General features: G+C 34.9%; 1 protein-coding gene across 1 annotated transcript; it reads left to right on the plus strand.

Annotated features, from left to right (window-relative positions):
• Positions 1–8,496: 8,496 nt before the first annotated feature.
• On the plus strand, positions 8,497–9,195 carry LOC113355870. Its single transcript, XM_026598846.1, has one exon. It carries the CDS (start codon positions 8,497–8,499, stop codon positions 9,193–9,195), a length of 699 nt encoding a protein of 232 aa, XP_026454631.1.
• The last annotated feature ends 10,064 nt before the right edge of the window (positions 9,196–19,259 follow it).

Below are 19,259 nucleotides of genomic sequence, written 5' to 3' on the forward strand. Positions count from 1 at the left end.
TTTAAAAAGTTTTCAAAATCACAAAATGATTTTGCAGAAATATAAATCTGAAAAATCAAAGAACTAAATCTACATATTGAATTGAAACGCTAAAGATAAAACGAAGCTTATTTGTTTAATTCGTAGGCGAATCTTTAGATTTATTTGCTGCTGATGATGATTATCATTCATTCTCCATCGATTTTCATTGAATCTCCGAAGAACAAGTGATGTTGATGTCGAATTAACGTTTAGATAATCAGGATCTGGGTTTTGAATTCATTTTTCACTGAAAATTTCAATTGGAAATTGTGTCTTCTCGCCTGTTTCTTCATCCGAGAGGGAGCGAAAGGAAAATGAGAGAGAGAAAGTAAAAAAGAAAATGAACTGAAAAAGAAAATATCTAATGATATAAATACTAAAGGGCAGTGTTGTCATTATTAAAACTCCTAATAATTAATTATGGACCAGATCTGAAGAAGATTTGATTTTCGGGCCTAATAATATCATTTTCTTAAAGTATGGAGTTGAGTCAGTTGACAGTGGATGATCCATTTAGTGGGGATTCTACATATTGAACCCATATAATAGGGGGTTCTAGTATTTTTCACTAATTTTTTTGTGCCTTGCATGTAGAATAATAGGGGAGTCCCTTAGTCTTTAAGTAGGATGTTATTAGCCAATTTGTCCATCCCATATAAAAAGAATAGTCAATTTAGTGTTGCCATGAAATTGACTAGACTTATGTTGACTAGATGACACCTAGGTGGGTCTGTGTCACAAGAGATAGTGACAAGGGAAATTGTGTCATCTACATAATAATAATCATATTTTTAACACCTTTTCCCCTTTGTTCTCTCTGTCTCTTTTTCTATTTTTCTTTCACTCACTTCTTCCTCTCCTTAAGAAAACAGAATTTTGAAGAAGCAGGGACGGGCCTAGTACTGAGCTAACCCGGGCTATAGCCCATCCCTAGATTTGAAAATAAAATTTTAAGGTATACTGCATACTATACAGATTAGTCTCCATTATGGATTTAGCCCGATACTAAATAGATTTCAAAATCTTATTCACCGCCGCAACCAAATGCAGTGATGCTCGATTAAAATTTTAAGGTATTTATAGTGTGTGGTTTTCGTTTTTTTAGGGTTTTATATTGTTGGTGAGATTGGAGCAATGTAGTTATGGAGATACTGTCAGTGGTTTAGCTTTCTTATCTTGATCAATGATTTAGTAAAATGAAATTGATAGGAGTTTCTTACTATGTTAAATTTTTTTTTTTTTATTTTTGTTTTTTGCTGAATTTTTCTTTCCCTAAACTTCATATTGGGTGTTTTTTATTTGATTCCACCGTTAATTATAGTGTTATTAGGCCTTTGGTGTTGTACCTCATCTATATTGGAGTTAAGGTTTAAATTCAATTGTTTTGTAATGCACTGACAATAAGTTGCAGTAATGACTCCATCTAGTAAAGCCAAAGAAGTTGCAGTAATGTACTGACAATAAGTTGGTATGATCATTAGTCCTTCAGTGTTGTACTTCATCCAAATTGGAGTTTGGTATGATCATTTCAAATTTTAGGTATATACTATTCCTATTCAGGTGACAATGTCACTTCTTAGTAAAGCCAAAGAGGTTGTAGTAATGTAGGTACTGTCCATACGGAAGCCAATGGTGTTTCTTATGAGCGTGATCCAGGTTAGCGACGCCAAATTTATCAATATCCAGTGAATCAACGTGATGAGGTACGTCGAGCTTACTTAAAACAGGGACCTTTTAAACCTAGACTATCCAAATATCCCCTACTTGGGATGGAAGACAAGATCGATACATCAATATAGTTGGCTGAGACAACATTCATGGCTAGAGTACTCTATCGAAAACAACAGAGCATATTGCTTTCCTTTCTTTATTTTTGAAACTAATCCACCAAAGCGTCCTGCATTTACAGTTGAAGGGTTCTCAGATTTCAAGCATATTGGTTCAAATAAGATGGTATCGACATGTTCATTTGTTCAACATGTTGGACATAGCAAATCTTCTCACATGGCAGCTGTGGAAGCTTGTGAAAATCTTCGGAGGCCATCTCGCCATATTGATAGAGTTATTAATAAACAAAGTAAGGACCTTATAGCAAATAACAGGCTGCGACTAAAGACAACAATTGAGACATTAGAGTCAACAAATCGTGGCAAGCGGTTTGATAAAGTTTGTAGCCGTATAGAATGAAAAGATTGCTGAAGTTGTCTTAGAAAATGCACCTGGAAATGCAATGTATACTTCACCGTTGAACAAGGTACTCCTTTATAATCTCTTTTGTAGAACTTTCAGTATCTCATTGAACAAAAAGAAAAAATTGCATAGATTCAGCCCTACCCAACACTAATTTATGGGTCCGTCCCTGACATGAATAGTGATGGTAAACTAAGTAAAATTAAAAGGGAAATCCGGTTGCATTTTATCAGATTATATGATGATGTGTTTATATTTCAAAGCTTACTTATGATGTGATTATATGATATATCCATTGTCGTCTGTATTAAAATTAAAGGTTAAGATTTCGAAACAATAGGACAAATGAATGAGATTGATTACGAACTTCGGGAAACTTTTACAAAGCCTGTACACTAACCAGTTTGCGCCATGCATCTAATGAGATCTACAATCGGAATTGCTCATTGGACTTCTAAAAGATTTTTTATGTTTTCAGTTGTGTGGATGACGTAGCATTTAAGTTTTTTTCCTTCGTAAAGCCACATGTGCACCACCTAATATTGGGTGCATTTGGGTGCAATAAATCGGGTGCCGTATATCACGGTTGAATATAAAGCACAGTTTGGGTAACTTAGCTTATGTAAAGAGTGGTCAGGATTGGTCCTCACAAAAGATAAATCTATGGATGTAATTGTTTGTCATAACTAATGGTTGTGATTGGAATTAGAAATGCATCTACTAGATAAAATTTACCATGTCACTAATGTTCCATTAACTCTTCATAATAAATATTTATTAATTTGCCATGATAAATGGCAATGATAATAAATAAATTATTCTGTTAATGATGGTAATAAATATATTTTTCTTAATTAATACTTAGGATCAGTTTGGTATTACCGTGAGTTTTTACGAAAGTGTTTTTTCGATGTGCGTTAACGTGCTGACCTATGTAAAAAAGTAATTGAACGTTTGCAAAATATAAACTAAAGTTAATACTGATTTAAAAAGCCATAAAATTGTGTTTGAGAAAATATCAGGTCCATCTATCGTTGTAGCAAATGACAAAAGTAGACATATTTCTGAAAATTATTTTATTTTATTTTATTTTACCGTGTTTAAAAATAAGTAAAGTTTTTACTATTAGACATATATGTAATATTAAATTTACTAATTAGTATTATTATTAGAAGGTATTATTTTTCTTAACCACTTTTTGAAAATAAATAGTTATTTAATATTTATTGTTGATAAATTAAAAAAACTTTCACTGAAATTGTATAATATAAAATATAGTTTGAAAAATAATTATCTTTACAGAATAAATATAACGAATAAAAAATGGTAATATATGGATTTAGGGATAATTTTTGTCAGTTACGAAAAAGAATTGGGATAGAAAATAAAAACAAATTTGAAATTAGGGGTGGACTATATCTTTTGCAAGCTCTATTTTCCCAATTTTTAAAAGTTGATAGAGTTTAGAAGTATTTTGCATATCAAGCACTTTACAATATTTTCATCAAACACTCGGTTGAAAAAATATTCCTATAAATATGTTTTCAAAGTACTTCTCTTGAAAGAAAAAAGCAGTACCAAACTCAGTCAGACTGGCTAACAATTATGTTAGTGGACCATATAGATGGTGGCAAGTATTAGTGCCCAGTGAGTAATTTCGCGAATTTCTTAATGAATGATTTAACGTTATTTTTATTCAATGATGATGGATAACATTGTTTATTATTACTAACTAACTAATATCATGGTTTCATTATTTTTATGCAACAAATAACCTCATATTTGGAAGGTTAATGTCGTAGAATGCAATGACCTGACCCTTTGTCATTTGGCCATTGTGGTTATCTGACAGTGTGGGGTTTCCATGGTCGCCGCTGCAGTCATCCAGAGGCAGCTTCCCAGGAGGTCACCCATCCCAGGATTACTCTCTCCTGAGCATGCTTATACTATAAAAATTTTTGCCATCTCTGAAGCCAGTTATGCTGAAATAGTCTCGGTGTTAGGACTCGGCGACGGAGAGCAAAAGTGACTCGGCGACGGAATCGATGCTTGACTCGAAATTTTTTCTTCATCATTTTCTTGATTTATGTTCAACCAAGCATTAATTTCAGGTGATTTTGTTGAATCTTACATCATTCATCATGGTTACTGAAATAATTTGTCTTAAATCAGGTGTTTTATTTCGAAAAATGGAATCTAAGAAAAAATCTGAGTCTGATAATAATTCATCAGTTGAAGGTATGAAAATTCCTTCGATTGAATTACCTGATGAATTATTTGAGAAAAGTTTAGATCCATGGCGTTTTTCTTTAATTGGTAGATTAAATTTACAGAAGATTAAATTTGTTGATGCTGCAATAATTCTTAGAAATCAATGGAAATTAATTGGAGATTGTAAGCTAATTCCATTAGGTAGAGGTTTCTTTACCATCAAATTGGATAATATTACAGATCGTAACTACATCAAGTCTCAGGTATGGGAAGTTACAGATCAAATTTTGAAGATTAGAAATTGGGTGTATAACTTTCGGCCTATCAGTCAAAGAACTTCTAAGGCGTTTGTTTGGGTGAGATTTCCAGGTTTAGGTCTTGAATTCTGGAGTGAATCAATTTTATTCAAAATTTGTGAAGAAATAGGAACTCCAATTAAAATTGATGAAGCAACAGCTAAATGTGATGTTGGATATTATGCAAATGTATTGGTTGAGGTGGATTTTGCTTCTTCAGTTCCAAATAAAGTATGGATTGGAACTAAATATGGGATTTTTTTTCAAGAGATTTCCATTCCAGATTGTCCAAAATACTGCAGCTGCTGCAAAATGGTAGGTCACTTTATCACAGAATGTAGATTTGAAAAAGCAAAAAGGAATGAAACTACTCCACAACAACCTAAGAGCTCCTCAAAAAGTCCTCAGCAGCCTAATTCAAGTTCAAAAAACACTCTGAATACTTTATCTTCAGTAAGTGTTCCTAGATCATTGCCCTTTGATATTTGTGATACATCAGCAGAAGACAATGAAAGCTCAGTTATCCATACAATTCATGCTACTCCAACAGTTCCAGCTCATCAAATTATTCACACTGCTAATACTGGAAGATTCAGTCCTCTTGAATGTGTTCAAGAAAATGTTCTTGAAGATATTGTGGTTAATGAAGATAAAAAAGATGATGTTGTAGAAACTCCTCAAATCAAATTTGTAAATGGAAAGACAGGAACTATCTCTGATGAAACTGTTAAGGTTACATCATGATCTAAAGTGGTTGAAAAGCAAGTGATTAATCCTACTTCTATTACTTCCACTTCTCAACATTATCCAGGTGCAGTTAAAGGTGGTAATCCAATTGTTACAAATAAGAAACATAATCTCAGACAAAATCAAGGTAAGGGAGGTACCAAAAATCCTCCACCACCAAGATGAAGATCATATATTGGAATATTCGGGGCCTAAGAAGACCTAGGGCCAGAATAAACTAAGGTCTTTGGTGAATCAATTTAACCCATCTCTAGTTTGGGTTGCAGAACCAAAAATTTCTTGTAATACTTCTTTTTGCAGTCATTTAAATCTCTCTGGAATGAAAAGTATGGTGATACACAATTCAACCTCAACTACAAAAGGTAATTTATGGTTATTTTGGAATGCTTCTCTATCTACTCCTCAAGTTATTTCAATGTCTAGACAAATGGTAACAGTCAGTATTGGTGAAGTATTAATCTCTGGTGTTCATGCTCATGTTAAAAAAAGTCATAGGAAGTTTCTCTGGTCTGAGATGGAAATTATTAGTCAGATACAAAAACCATGGGTTGTTGTAGGTGATTTCAATGCTATAATTTCACCTGAAGAAAAATTTGGTGGTAAAGCTCCTAACAGAAGTTCAATGATGGATTTTCTTCATTGCCTGAATGAATGCAACTTAATTCAAGCTCCTAGCACAGGACAACAATACACCTGGTCCAATTGTCAACAAGGTACAAAAAGAATCATATGTGTCTTAGATAGAGCTGTTTTCAATTCTTTGTGGTTACAAAAATATGGTGATTGGGGATATAAGGTTGGATTAAGGATAATTTCAGATCATGCTCCTTTATTATGTGGTTGTGCAAGTATACCAAGACCAAAAAATGTTCCCTGGAAATTTCAGAAAATGTGGATTGATCATCCATTATTCTTAAGTGAAGTGAAGAAAGTATGGACTGAGAATATTATTGGAGATCCATCATTTATTTTCTTGCAGAAGCTAAAGAATTTAAAAAAGGTTATAAGTGAGTGGAATTGGAGTATTTTTGGTAACATTAATACAAAAATTAAAGAGGCAGAAGTAAAGGTTCAAAAAGCAATGGAGCTATCTGATCAAAATCTCTTAAATGAAGATCTCTTAGCGAACTTAGTAGCAGCTCAAAATGAATATGCAACAAGAGAAGTTCAAGCAAATACTCTTATGAGACTTAAATCCAGAGTAAAATGGATTAAAGATGGTTCTGCAAACACTGCATACTTCCATGCTAGAACGAAGATTAGACAAGCAAGAAATACAATCAGTGAACTAGAAGATGCATATGGAAATATTATTAGTGATCAATCTCAAATTGCAAACATTTTAGTCAAACATTTTCAACAAAAATTTGAAGCTCAAGATGTGGATGTTTCTGAAGAATTTTTGGATGTTATTCCTTCAGTTATTACAAATGAAGATCAAGAAATGTTGGACTCCATTCCCACCACAGAAGAAAGCAAGAAAATTGTTTTTGAAATGAACTCAGATAGTGCACCTGGTCCAGATGGATTTCCTGGATCATTTTATAAAAGTTGCTGGGATATAATTCAGTTGGATTTAAAAGATGCCATACAATTGTGTTGGAGAAGAAGGTTCATCCCCAAGGGCCTAAATTCAAATTTCCTAACCCTCATTCCTAAATGTGCAGGTGCTAAGAAACCAAGTCAATACAGACCAATTGGATTGAGTAATGTATTATTCAAAATTTTCACAAAGATAATTTTTGTCAGAATGAATGGACTCATGGAGAAGTTAATTTCATCACAACAGGCTGCTTATGTTAAAGGGAGAAGCATTCAAGAACAAATACTTCTAGCTTCAGAGATGGTTAATGAAATGAGGAAAAAGAGAAGAGGTGGTAATGTGGCTTTGAAACTGGACATATCTCAGGCTTATGATTCTGTAAGTTGGACTTTTCTTCTTAAAGTTATGCGCAAATATGGATTTTCTTCATCTTGGTGTAATTGGTTGTTAAGCATTTTTGAATCTGCAAAATTATCAGTAATGATCAATGGAGGACCATGTGGTTTTTTCTCAATGCATAGGGGTCTTAAGCAGGGTGATCCATTATCCCCTATCTTATTTATTTTGATGGAGGATGTATTGAGTAGGAATATCACAAATTTGGTTAATACAGGGCAAATAACTCCAATGGTAGTCAGGAATGGAATATACCCAACTCACTTATTTTTTGCTGATGATGTTTTCTTATTCTGCAATGGAGCTAAGAAGACTTTGCTTTGTCTATTCAAGCTGATTGAAAAATATCAACATAGCTCTGGTCAGATGATTAACAAAGCCAAAATCAAGTGTTTTATTGATGGCACCAATTCAGTCAGAAAGCACCAAATTAGCAGTATAATTGGTATGGATATATCTTGTTTTCCAGATAAGTATCTTGGTATCATTCTAGCTCCAGGAAGGGTAACTACAGAAATGGTCTGGCCAATGGTACTTATGCTTCAGAGTAAACTTGCAACTTGGAAAGGAAAATTACTATCCTTTCATGATAGACTGATTCTTGTTAAAACAGTGTTGTGCAGTTACCCTCTTTACAATATGGCAGTTTACAAATGGCCATCTTCTGTTATTAAGATCTGTGAAAAACTAATAAGAAACTTTCTATGGTCAGGTGATGGTGAGATTAGAAAGTACAAAACTTTATCTTGGAAGAAGATCTGTGTACCATACAATGAAGGTGGCTTGGGTATTAGAAGGCTAGAAGTATTTAACAAAATTTTGCTAATGAAAATGATGTGGAAATTGATATACTCATCAAATGAATGGGCTCTGTTTTTTACAGATAAGTTCAAAGATAAATATGGTATATGGTTTTCAAAATGGAAATTATCATCTGTAAGAGCAGGTCTGCAATGGGCTTGGCTTACTTTACAAGAAGACATCTCTTGGAAGGTTGGAAATGGAGCTAACATATCTGTCTAGTTTGATAACTGGTATGGATCATCCCCACTAATAAATGAAATTGGTTACACAGAATTTATCCATAACAATATGCAATTAAAAGTTCAGAACTTAATCAGGAATAACCAATGGAATATACATCCTCAGTTGCAGCATTTCTTACAGTATGATAGTTTGCCTCAGATCCATAGTGGAAGTGATTCCATAATATGGAACCTACATACAAGTGGTCTGTTCAATAATGCAAAGGCAGTGGAGAAAATAAGACACAAGGAAGACAAGGTAGAATGGTGTTCTTATATATGGAGAAAATCCTTGCATCCAACTATTGCCAGCAACATTTGGAAACTTCTGCAGGGAGTTTATGTGAATGATGACATGAAAAGAAAGCAGGGATATGAAATGCCTTTTAGGTGCTGTATCTGCAAATCAGAACAGGATTTTATGAAGCATACACTGTGGCTTTGTGAATTCAGTGTTCAGGTTTGGAATTGGATTAGCAATATGTTTCAATTTCCCAGGCCATACTCTTTTTCAGATGTTTTCTCTGCAGCAAAACAACACAGTCCTTTCATTGATGAAGTATGGACTGTTTCTTCTTGTACTGTCATTAAGGAACTATGGTTTCAAAGAAACAGGATTTTGTTTGAAGGTGGTGATGTTAACTTTCATGGCTTCAAGCACAGGATAATGAAGACAGTCAAAGAACATGGAGTTAGAATAAGAGGAGTTAGATGGAATAACAACTATGAAAATCAAATTCTTAGTTACCTTAAAATTGATTCTTAAATTTCATTTTCTTTGTAATTTTTTTTGCTATGTTATTTGTGTTATAGTACCTTTTGTAACCTTTTACTTTGTCAATAATAAATAGAAAGGGTGATTCAGCAAAAAAAAAAAAAAGTCTCGGTGTTAGGAAAGAAAAAACCATTACCTATATTTTATTCGACGAATTCTACCTACCGAGTCGGAGTACTATAATACCACCACCTTAAGTTGAGACGTCCTCGGCTCCGGGATATGTTTAATCCTAGAATCTGGCGTTCTTTGCCACTCATGAGACCCTTACCTGACACAACGTACCCGTCCAACATATTATCTCACCCTCGACAGATAACCCATGGTCGGCTCTGATACCATTTGTAATGACCTGATCCTCCACCAATAATGTCCCCACTTAGCCACTGCGGTTATCTGACCGTGTGGGGTTTTCAACTGACACTAATGAGATCATCCATCAACAGTTTCCGTGGAAGTAACCCATCCATGGATTACTCTCGGCCGAGAATGCATAAATATAGAGCTTTTTGCCAACTCTGGATCAAACTATGCTGAAAACACCTCAATGTCAGGAAATGACAAACCATTACCTATATTATGTTCGGTGAACCATACCCGCCGAATTGGATTATGTACATAGACTATCTAGGTATCTTGAAGAACTAGAACTACATCCTATATGAGTATAATGGTTTTCATCGAAAATGGCTTAACGTTTTAAAATATAGTAGCTTAAGTGAATGCATTAGTTTTTCTTTATGTTATTGAAATAGTAAGAACATACAATGCGATATGTATCGTTGAGTCAATTTTGAGTTTTACTTTTTTCAGACTATTCTTAAAGGGGACAAAATCAACAAGGATACGAATACTATTAATACCTACATAATTATTCTCGATACTATGAGTTCAGGTGCTGTAATTTTGTTACAGCCTACATAGCTTAATAAGGGATATGCATAAGGGCAATACCATTTCAAATGATTGATAAGATATTTTTGTAAACTAAAAAAAACATATCAAATAATAGTTCTTTTTTTTGTGGGGGGTGGGTGGGGGAAGAGTATGGAAAATTAATACCGATATAATTCTATAGATGGATTGAGGATACAACTCGGGAAATGAGGGCATAGTTTGGGAGAACGTCAAGGCGTAAAATTCTAGAAATGAATCATATATGAGTACATATATAAGAAAAGATTTGCGGACTGAAAAATAGAAATATATATCTGCTTTTCCTTTACCTTTATCATGAAAAGAAGGTAAAACTTCATAATTAATAATATTATATTTAATATCCATGCGTAAAAAAATGCATAACGAAATAAAAACTATGCCTGTGCCGTTACGGCACGAGTTGAGCCCTAGTATATAATGTAACATACCTATGTATCATAACTACTCTCTCTAATAAGATGATTCTCCTTCTTGTCTCTTAACCTCTGATTTTCCTTAATCACATTATCAAGCACGAGCTCTTCCATGTCGCTAAAGAGAGAATTTTTTTTTTTTTTGGGTTCTCATCAATGGAAGGTAATTTTCTTGATTAATTATGGGAAGCTTGCAAATGAAAATTTAGGTCATATGTAATTAGGTATTTGAAGATTTTTGACTTGTAAGGGATTTGGGTACCTTGATTTGGTCCGTCGGCGACATATCCGTGGAAGAAAAATCCTTTTATTCCGAGGAGGAAGAGAATCTGGACATATCAGGAGAAATCCCGTCCATGTCATTCCATCCCCGTCCGTTTGAACACGAAGAGTTTCAGTAAACGAAGGAAATGAACGCGAAGAGTTTCTGTAAATGTAAACGAAGGAGAAAGGGAAATTTCCGGTCCACTTCGGTTCGATCCACTTTGTAAACGAAGATTTTTTGTAAACGAAGGAGGTGAACGCGGAGAGTTTCTGTATATGTAAACGAAGGAGAAAGGGAAATCTCCGGTCCACCCCAATTCGATCCATTCTGGTCCGGTCCACCGGTTCGGTCCACCCCACCCTGGTTTGGTCCACCCTACCCTGACCGGACCAGGTCTGGCTTGTTCCAGTTGTTATCCTGTCCGGACCAAGTCTAGCTTGTTCCAGTTGTTATCCTGTTACATATAATGTTTCTAGTTTTGGGTCGTGCGCGATTAAGGTCGTTCTGGTTTTGTGCATATACGTCGGGAACCAAAGTATGAGGTGCGTAACTAAAACGTGGGATTGTACACTGAATACTTGCTAGGCTTATCTATCTGTTTTTAGAATATGCCTAGTTTTGTTTATTTTTGTCTTAAGATAAGTCCACAGCATATAAACGGTCAATTTAAATTATGATTGTTGATCTCGATCATTAAGAATTTTGGTCTTAATGGTATTTTGTTCTCTTTAATATGATATTGGCTATAGTTGAATGGTGTCTTTTGTTCAATTGGTTGTACCAACTCGATTCAAATGTATTTATTTGGGGTTTAGAAGTACTTGAGTACCATTATCTTGTACTTGATATTTTCTCCCCAAATTTGAAATGTTCCGCAGATGTATGTAATCCACTGGCTTGACTATTAAAGAGTCGATATTTTCAAAAGATATGTTGCAAATTAAATCACATGTATTCCAATTTTGTGGAAGAACTTACAAAAGGCGATATGACTCAAAACATTTCCATTTCTCTACTTTATCCATGATACTAACGAACCAGTATATGTTGAAGTATGATAACAAGAGAACTATCTTTAGTAATATATTCAACCTAAAGTAAGTGGTTGACATGTGTAGTGAGATTCTCTTGGCCTGTTGAGATAATGAAATTTCTCAAATTAAGCTAAATGTAGCAGAATTGAAAATGGAAAGAACCCCGAAGTAATGAAGGTTAGACGTACCGACTCATATAAAGCATGTCAAAAGGGACATAAATATCATGAGACAAAGATGTATTCCCCCACCCACCCCACCCCCAGTAATGATACCAAAGTACATGTATCAACTAAATATGGGATATAAGATGTAATTCTAGTTGTCACCAAAGAGTTGGGTACCATAGTAGCAACCAATTTCCATGGGAAGGTCATACTTTAGACATCAACTTTAATGACAAGAAGAACTTTGCCTGGCCAATTGACTATTTATTTGAACTAGATCCAATGTCTGCGCTTATGGAATGGAAAGTACATCATTCCCACGAGACACAAATTCTCTATAGCACTTGAGATATATCCGGATGAAAAAAATCATCCCCGGAAACGTAACATATATTCACTCTAAAGTACTTGAGTTGAATATCACTTTTGTTACTAATAAGGCTACACCACTTATTTAATATCTCAAGACTCAATGTCTAACAGATAGTGGTTTCCCTCCCACCAACTTAAGGAATTTAAACTAGTTGTTGAACTATTTCTTTATAATGTGACTACGAGGATTGAATCATCAAGCGCAGCATTGCTCAAAATTTGTTTTCAGGATAGAACAAATACGTCACAAAATCTCTACATGTACCGAGAGATAATCACACCTTGTTAAATTCCAAAGAAACCTATGCAAGTGGATATCATGTGGAAACTCATAATGATGAGAATGTAATTGATTGCATCTTTTATAGTCTCTAATGTATTTGGAAGGAAACATACTTGAGAAAAACTAATGAGTCAATTTAGTGGAATGTAAATCACAATAGTATTAATTTGGATTATTGAATCCATATTGACTTCGACGATGAAATGTTGGAAATTGACTCATACAGACTTCGACATAACCATAAAGGCACTTTGGTTGTGACATGATGTTTCGTTTTGAAAGGAATCGTACATACATCACTGTGTTTGAGTGGATGAGACAACGTGAAAAAGATTGACATAATGCGAAGTAACGGCATATCTCTCAATAAGTGTTTTCTAAAGTACTAGATGCACAACCCCCTCCCATTATGCTTTTAAGTAAGAGAGCATATCACTCATTTTACAAAGTCTTCAGTAAAACATGATGGAGACCATCATATGATGCAAATGGTAAACAATCCATATTACAAAGATAACAAGGTGAAATTTAGAAAAATATTCATGCAGAATGCGGACCATTAAAGTGACTTATGGCTCTGGTGAATGTTTTGACATTTTGGACTAGTTACAGTTCCTAAGAAATTTGCGTTTGAAAACTACTAGCACATATTTTACATGTAAGGGCTCACCACTCCTTGTAAATGCTAGCGAGTGTACATCAAAAAGACTTGATGGTTATTGCATGTTTAATAGGATCAATGCAGAGCATCCTATACCTCAGGGTCTCCCAAAGGCTATCATCAAAGATTACAGATGATGCCTAAGGCATAGGTTATGCGTACCAGCCTACATTTTATTGCTTTAGGGATATGCAATATTAATGCATCTTTACTTAATTCATTTTAGAACCCAATATTAGTCAACCTTTTATGCGTACCAGTTGGTAACTGGATATAAGCCTGACATTCGTGTTCTTAAGCATTTTTGGTTGCATTATATATGTGTCATTACGAGTCCACATCGTACTGTGATGGGTCACGAAAACGATTAAGTAGTTATGTTGGATATTTACTCCCAACAATTATCCGCGTTTTAAAACCTTTGGCAGGACATCTCTTACCGCTAGATTTGCGGGTTGTCATTTTAATGAGACAGTCTTCCCGTCGTTAGGGGGAGATAAGAAAAGGTATTTTATAAGGGAATGACAAGAATTATCATAGTGTGTTCCCACTGTGTCTCATATTGATTCTTGTACTCCACAAATGTGAAGTGACAAAGAATAATCGATTTTAGAAAGTGCAATGATATCGACAACGTGACAAGATCACACTTACCAGCTGCAAATGTTCCTGCAAAGTTAGAAATCCTTAGTATGGGGTACACCATAGACTAAGGTGTTGTAACTACACTTGGTGGAAGTGTAGTTAAGGCCGTGGCTCCACAAAGGAAGATGGAGAAACCACCAGGTTCGATCAATACTCACATAGAAAGGAAGTAGATGAGTAAGGCACAACCTAATTTGTATCATTAATGAAATCATCTCATTTGATTGTCTCCGATTATGTTCATGAATCAATACTGGAGGACGCTCCGAAGTTTAATGATTTCAGAGAACAATGAAATCCTAAAGGATTATGAGAATACACATGAGTCAATGGAAAGATCGTGCAAACATATTAATGATTATTTTTATATATATTTTCTCAATAAAATATATGACGACGAGATCGAACCATGCTTCTTACTGTATAATGTCAACAAAGAGCATATTTGGCCTATACAATCCAGGTAGAACTTGGTTCTTTGACAAATATACAGGTATTTGGTGTGGTAATGCTGACCAACCAAGTGTAAAGTTTATAGGACATACATGATTATTTGTCATAGAGCACAGTGGGAAGAATGAAGTCTCAAAGTATCAAGACTCGCCTTGTGGCGCGAGGTTTCTCACAAAGCCCTAGAATTGTCCTCTTGTAATGAACGTTATAGCGTTCCGCTACTTAGTTAGCTTGGTAATTTCAAAAGGACTTGAAATGCAGCATATGTATGTGGTTATTACGTATCTCTGAAAGAATCAAGAGATAGAAGATATTTTCAAAAGGTCCTGATAACCTTTTGTTACCCAAATCAAGTGACTTTATACCACAAAGTGCGTTTACAATTAGACTGGACATTCACTTACGGAATGAAACAATCATGTGAATGGGGTATAACCGTCTAAGTGGCTATTTGATTTTAAGGGGATAGACAAGTAAGGTATTTTTCCTTGCGTATTCACAAGCAAGTTCCTGATTTGGAATTGTAGCTACCTATGTCGATGGTACAGACATGATGGGTGCTCTTGATGAAATAAGAGATCCTACAAGCTACTCTAAATCCAAATTTGAGATGAGAAATCTGGGGAAAGCTCGATCGCAAATTGAGCTTGGGGTATATAATTCCACCGGTTTGCGTATGTCTAAAGTTTTCAGGCAATTTAACAAAGACATGCATCCTGATAGCACTCCCATGATAAGTCGAGGTTCAAATGTAAGTAAGTGACTATTTCGTCCAAAGTAAGATGACGAAGATGTATTGGGAGATGAAATTCCCATATCTAAGTACAAAAGACGCGTTTTTATACTTAGTATAATAATATACTCGATTAAATTATACATCCTCAGGGAACTTGTTAGCTAGATATAACTCGGCGCCAACGCAACGTCATTGGATTGGTATAGTGAATGTCATCATGAACTTAAAAGTAACATTGATATAAATTTGTTTTATCCCTGCAAAGACATTAAAAGGAATGCTAATGAAAGTGCAATCCAAAAGTTGTTGATTATGAAGGAACAATAATCTCTTCTCCAACGAAAATAATCAGGGGGAGATATGGTAGACTATTTTCTAGGTCATTACCGATATTCAGTTTCGAAAAGTACATGACTAAAAGAACTATCTAGAACAACTCTGAAAGTAATTAGGAGGAGATTCCGACATCAGGGGGAGGATCCAAGGATATGAAGTCGACATATTTTACTTCGAAATTGAAGCTGCGTTGTACTCTTTTTCCCTTCGATCGAGAATAGTTTTTCCCAAAGGGTTTTGTTGGTCGACGAGGTTTTTAGCGAGACAACACTAAAAACATCAAGTATGTTGAACTTGAGTACATAAATATCGCGTTGATGTTACTGAAGATATCTAAATCAATGAAATGAAACGCGATAGCCTGTTAAGCAACGTAACTTCCAGAATCAACAACATGGTCTTATCAACATTCAGGTCACCAAAGTAAAGTGAGACAAACTCCATTTGACTGCATTAGACTAATGAAAATTGTCTGACATCAGGGGGAGCATCTAATTGTGTGTTGAACTATTTTCTTTCACCGAGGTTGCTTTTTCCCACAGGTTTTTGTTACTCGGCAAGGTTTTTAATAAGACGACAACAAACACCGGGAATGTAATTTCCCAGCTAAGGCTAATGTCTTCCCCACGAGGATTTTCTGCCTTAAGAGTTGTGAAGCAACTAGTTAACTTCAATTGAGCAAAGTGATCATCTGCAACGGATCACCTTTACTTGCATCTATCACGTTGTACTTGTTTTTCCTTCGTCAAGGTTTTTTTCCACTGGGTTTTCCTTGTCAAGGTTTAATGAGGCAATATACACGCATCCAATTATGTTCCAAGTTTACTAAATATTGTACTATTTTTCTTTAGTTCAGGTTTTGTCCCCCTGGGTTAGCCTGGCGAAGTTTTAACGAGACAATTAACTTAGACTCGGCGATCTTTGAAGATCGTATTGCATGTGATGAACTACATGTAAATTACGGGACAATATGTGAAGTACTACATGTGAAGAGTTGTACCAAGGTTTTTCCCACTGGATTTTTCCTTGTCAAAGTTTTGTAAGACAATTTTATTTCGGCACAAGTCATCAAGGAGAGAACGACATTGGAAGAACTACATTCAAAACACTATATATAAAGCACTATGTATAAAGTTTTGTTATTGAACCGCACAAGGAGTGTTATAGGGCCTACGGCCCATGGATGTGCCGTCCATCTAGTTTCCCCTTTATATGTATATAATGTATCCTAGCTATGTATTACAACTACTCTATCTAATAAGATGATTCTCCTTCTTGTCTCTTCACCTCTGATTTTCCGTAATCAGAAAGGAGAATAATCTATACTATCTAGGTCTGCCACAGTCGGTTTCGGTTGGAATTCTAGCAAAACCAAAACCGAAACCATTACTCTCGGTTTCTAATATTTTTTTTTTGGTACTCTCGGTTTCTAATATTTTCATTAACACCGAATAATTAACCATCGGTTCGGTTTCTAGCGGGTTTTAGTCGGTTCCGGTTTTTCTGTGGGTTTCAATTAACCGGCCGGTATGTCAGTTTTAGGAAACTGACAATTTTAATTTCCACAAAAGTTCAATAAAATCCTTATGAAATCGATCCGCAACTCTTTCAATCTCTTTTAGTTTTTAATACAACAAATTAGCAGTTCTAAAAAAAACTTAAATATAATCCATAAGAAATCAATCTACCATATATTCATTATAGACTTTGATATACCCATAGTATCACTAGTAGAACCTCCACAAATATATACAACAGATAGATACAAATATTTTGAAGCCATCTCTCAAGTTACAATATTGTTCTCGCAATCCTCCTTCTCTATGTGCAAACAAGAAAAGATACAAAACCAACCAATATCAACATTCAACAGTTTAGGGTTGCACAAGACCCGCCCGACTTATTCGAACCCGCTCGTATCCGCTAAACTCATGGATTTTTAACCCGAACCCGCCCGTTGCAGGTTGATAGTTGGTTATGAATATAAAAACCCGTTATAGTTGGGTTGGTTATTAGAAAAATCCTCCCGAACCCACCCGAAAACCCCGATAAATATAGATAATTGATTAAAATTAATCCTAACCCTCCATTGATTGAAACCCTAGTAGTAGTCAGTAGATAAGGATCGAACCGGCGAAAATAACTTCCAACCTATAGAACAAACTAGGGTTTTCAAGAAATGAAAATGAGTAAGTAATAAGAGAGAATATGGGAAGTCAAATTGTAACGTCTGTTAGTAGTGATGAGCAGTACTTAAACAACAACTGGATATGATGAATAACAGCTTTAATTACTAACCATCTCTCCCTAAGATTTTGTGAATAACAAGGACGGAGGACCCTCTCTATTATCCTTTCTTTCTTCTTGTGTCGATTTATGGTTTTATCTATCTACTGGTTATTCTTCTGCTTGTTCTTTGCCTTTTAATTGATGAAAATCCAAATAAAAATATCTAAGCCATGATTAGAGAGTGGTGGGGCAGTTCAAAGGGCCTCCCAGTTTATCTCCCATTCATTTATTTTTTCCTTCTAATTTTTGCCGCGAAATTGTGGCAGGTACAATTTTTTTTTGGCTATAACTTGAAGGGGGTTTAAACCCGAAAACGACCGGCCCGTAATAGTTGGGTTGGTAGTTGGTATTAGCTAAAACCCACTACAATTGGGTTGGTAATTGGTATTAGCTAAATCCCGACCCGTCCGACCCGTCCGACCCATGTGCATCCATATTCAACACAGAAGATCTACAACTATAGAAAGAAAATAAACACTTTGAAATAAAAACCCAAATTTTCTATTAATCAAAATCAAATACAAAAACAACAATTACGCAATTCAAAATATATTTCCAATTAATCGAATAAAACATTAAAACCCAAAAATTAATTCCCCCAAATTTCGAACCCTGGCTTTCTATTATTTTAATTTCTTACAAAATAAATAAAACTGAAGAAAAATATACATATAAATTTTGCAAATAACCCCTAATCATGCTTAAAAGCATATATATTTTGCTCGTAATTGTTCCAAGTTCTAATCCAACCTAATTCTCATGATTCTAGTGGTGGATACGAAGAAAAAAAAGAAAAAAAAAAGAGAGGATATGATGGACCTGATGGTGGATGATAGTGGATCTTCTTGTTGATGGTGTTTGTACACTGGTGGAGGTGGTGGCAGCGCTGCAAAGGAGATCTCTGTTAGTCTGGAGAAGAGAAAAATTGGAAAATATGATTGAAGTATAGAATGGTCGAGAGAATAGAGAAGGAATACTTATAACTTAATGTTAGATCATTCCTCGGTCGAACTCGCAAGCGTTGCTATCTAAAGCATGTTTGTCAAGTTTAGTTGATCAAAACTATAAACTTGATTTCTAATCTACTTATAGCTATGTCTCATATTGGGATAGAATGTGTAGTTGAGCTTTAGAATTCACGGCGTTCACCAATTGAAGAAGAAGATCTACTGAGGAGCTTGGAGGAACTTCATCAACAAAAGTGTTAGAGCATAGCTCGATTGAACCCACCAAGCGTTGGTATGTCGAGATTGGTTATCATATTTTAGTGAACCAAAACTCATTTAAAGAGTCGCTTGATTATTTACTAGAGTCAACTTCGTATAGGTTAGATTCAAAGTATTAGGATATGATACATTACAAGTATTACGTGAAGACTTGAAGAATGTGAAGAAGTAAGGAGCTACAACGACGACATCATCCTTCCACTTGAGGTTAGTAATATTTGACTTGAACTATTTCA

The sequence above is a fragment of the Papaver somniferum genome, chromosome 1, assembly GCF_003573695.1.
Source record: "Papaver somniferum cultivar HN1 chromosome 1, ASM357369v1, whole genome shotgun sequence".
NCBI classification, from domain to species: Eukaryota; Viridiplantae; Streptophyta; class Magnoliopsida; order Ranunculales; family Papaveraceae; genus Papaver; species Papaver somniferum.

Coding starts and splice junctions, on each gene's coding strand:
- LOC113355870 (XM_026598846.1), top strand. CDS start 8,497: ATGCAATTAAAAGTTCAGAACTTAATCAGGAATAACCAATGGAATATA.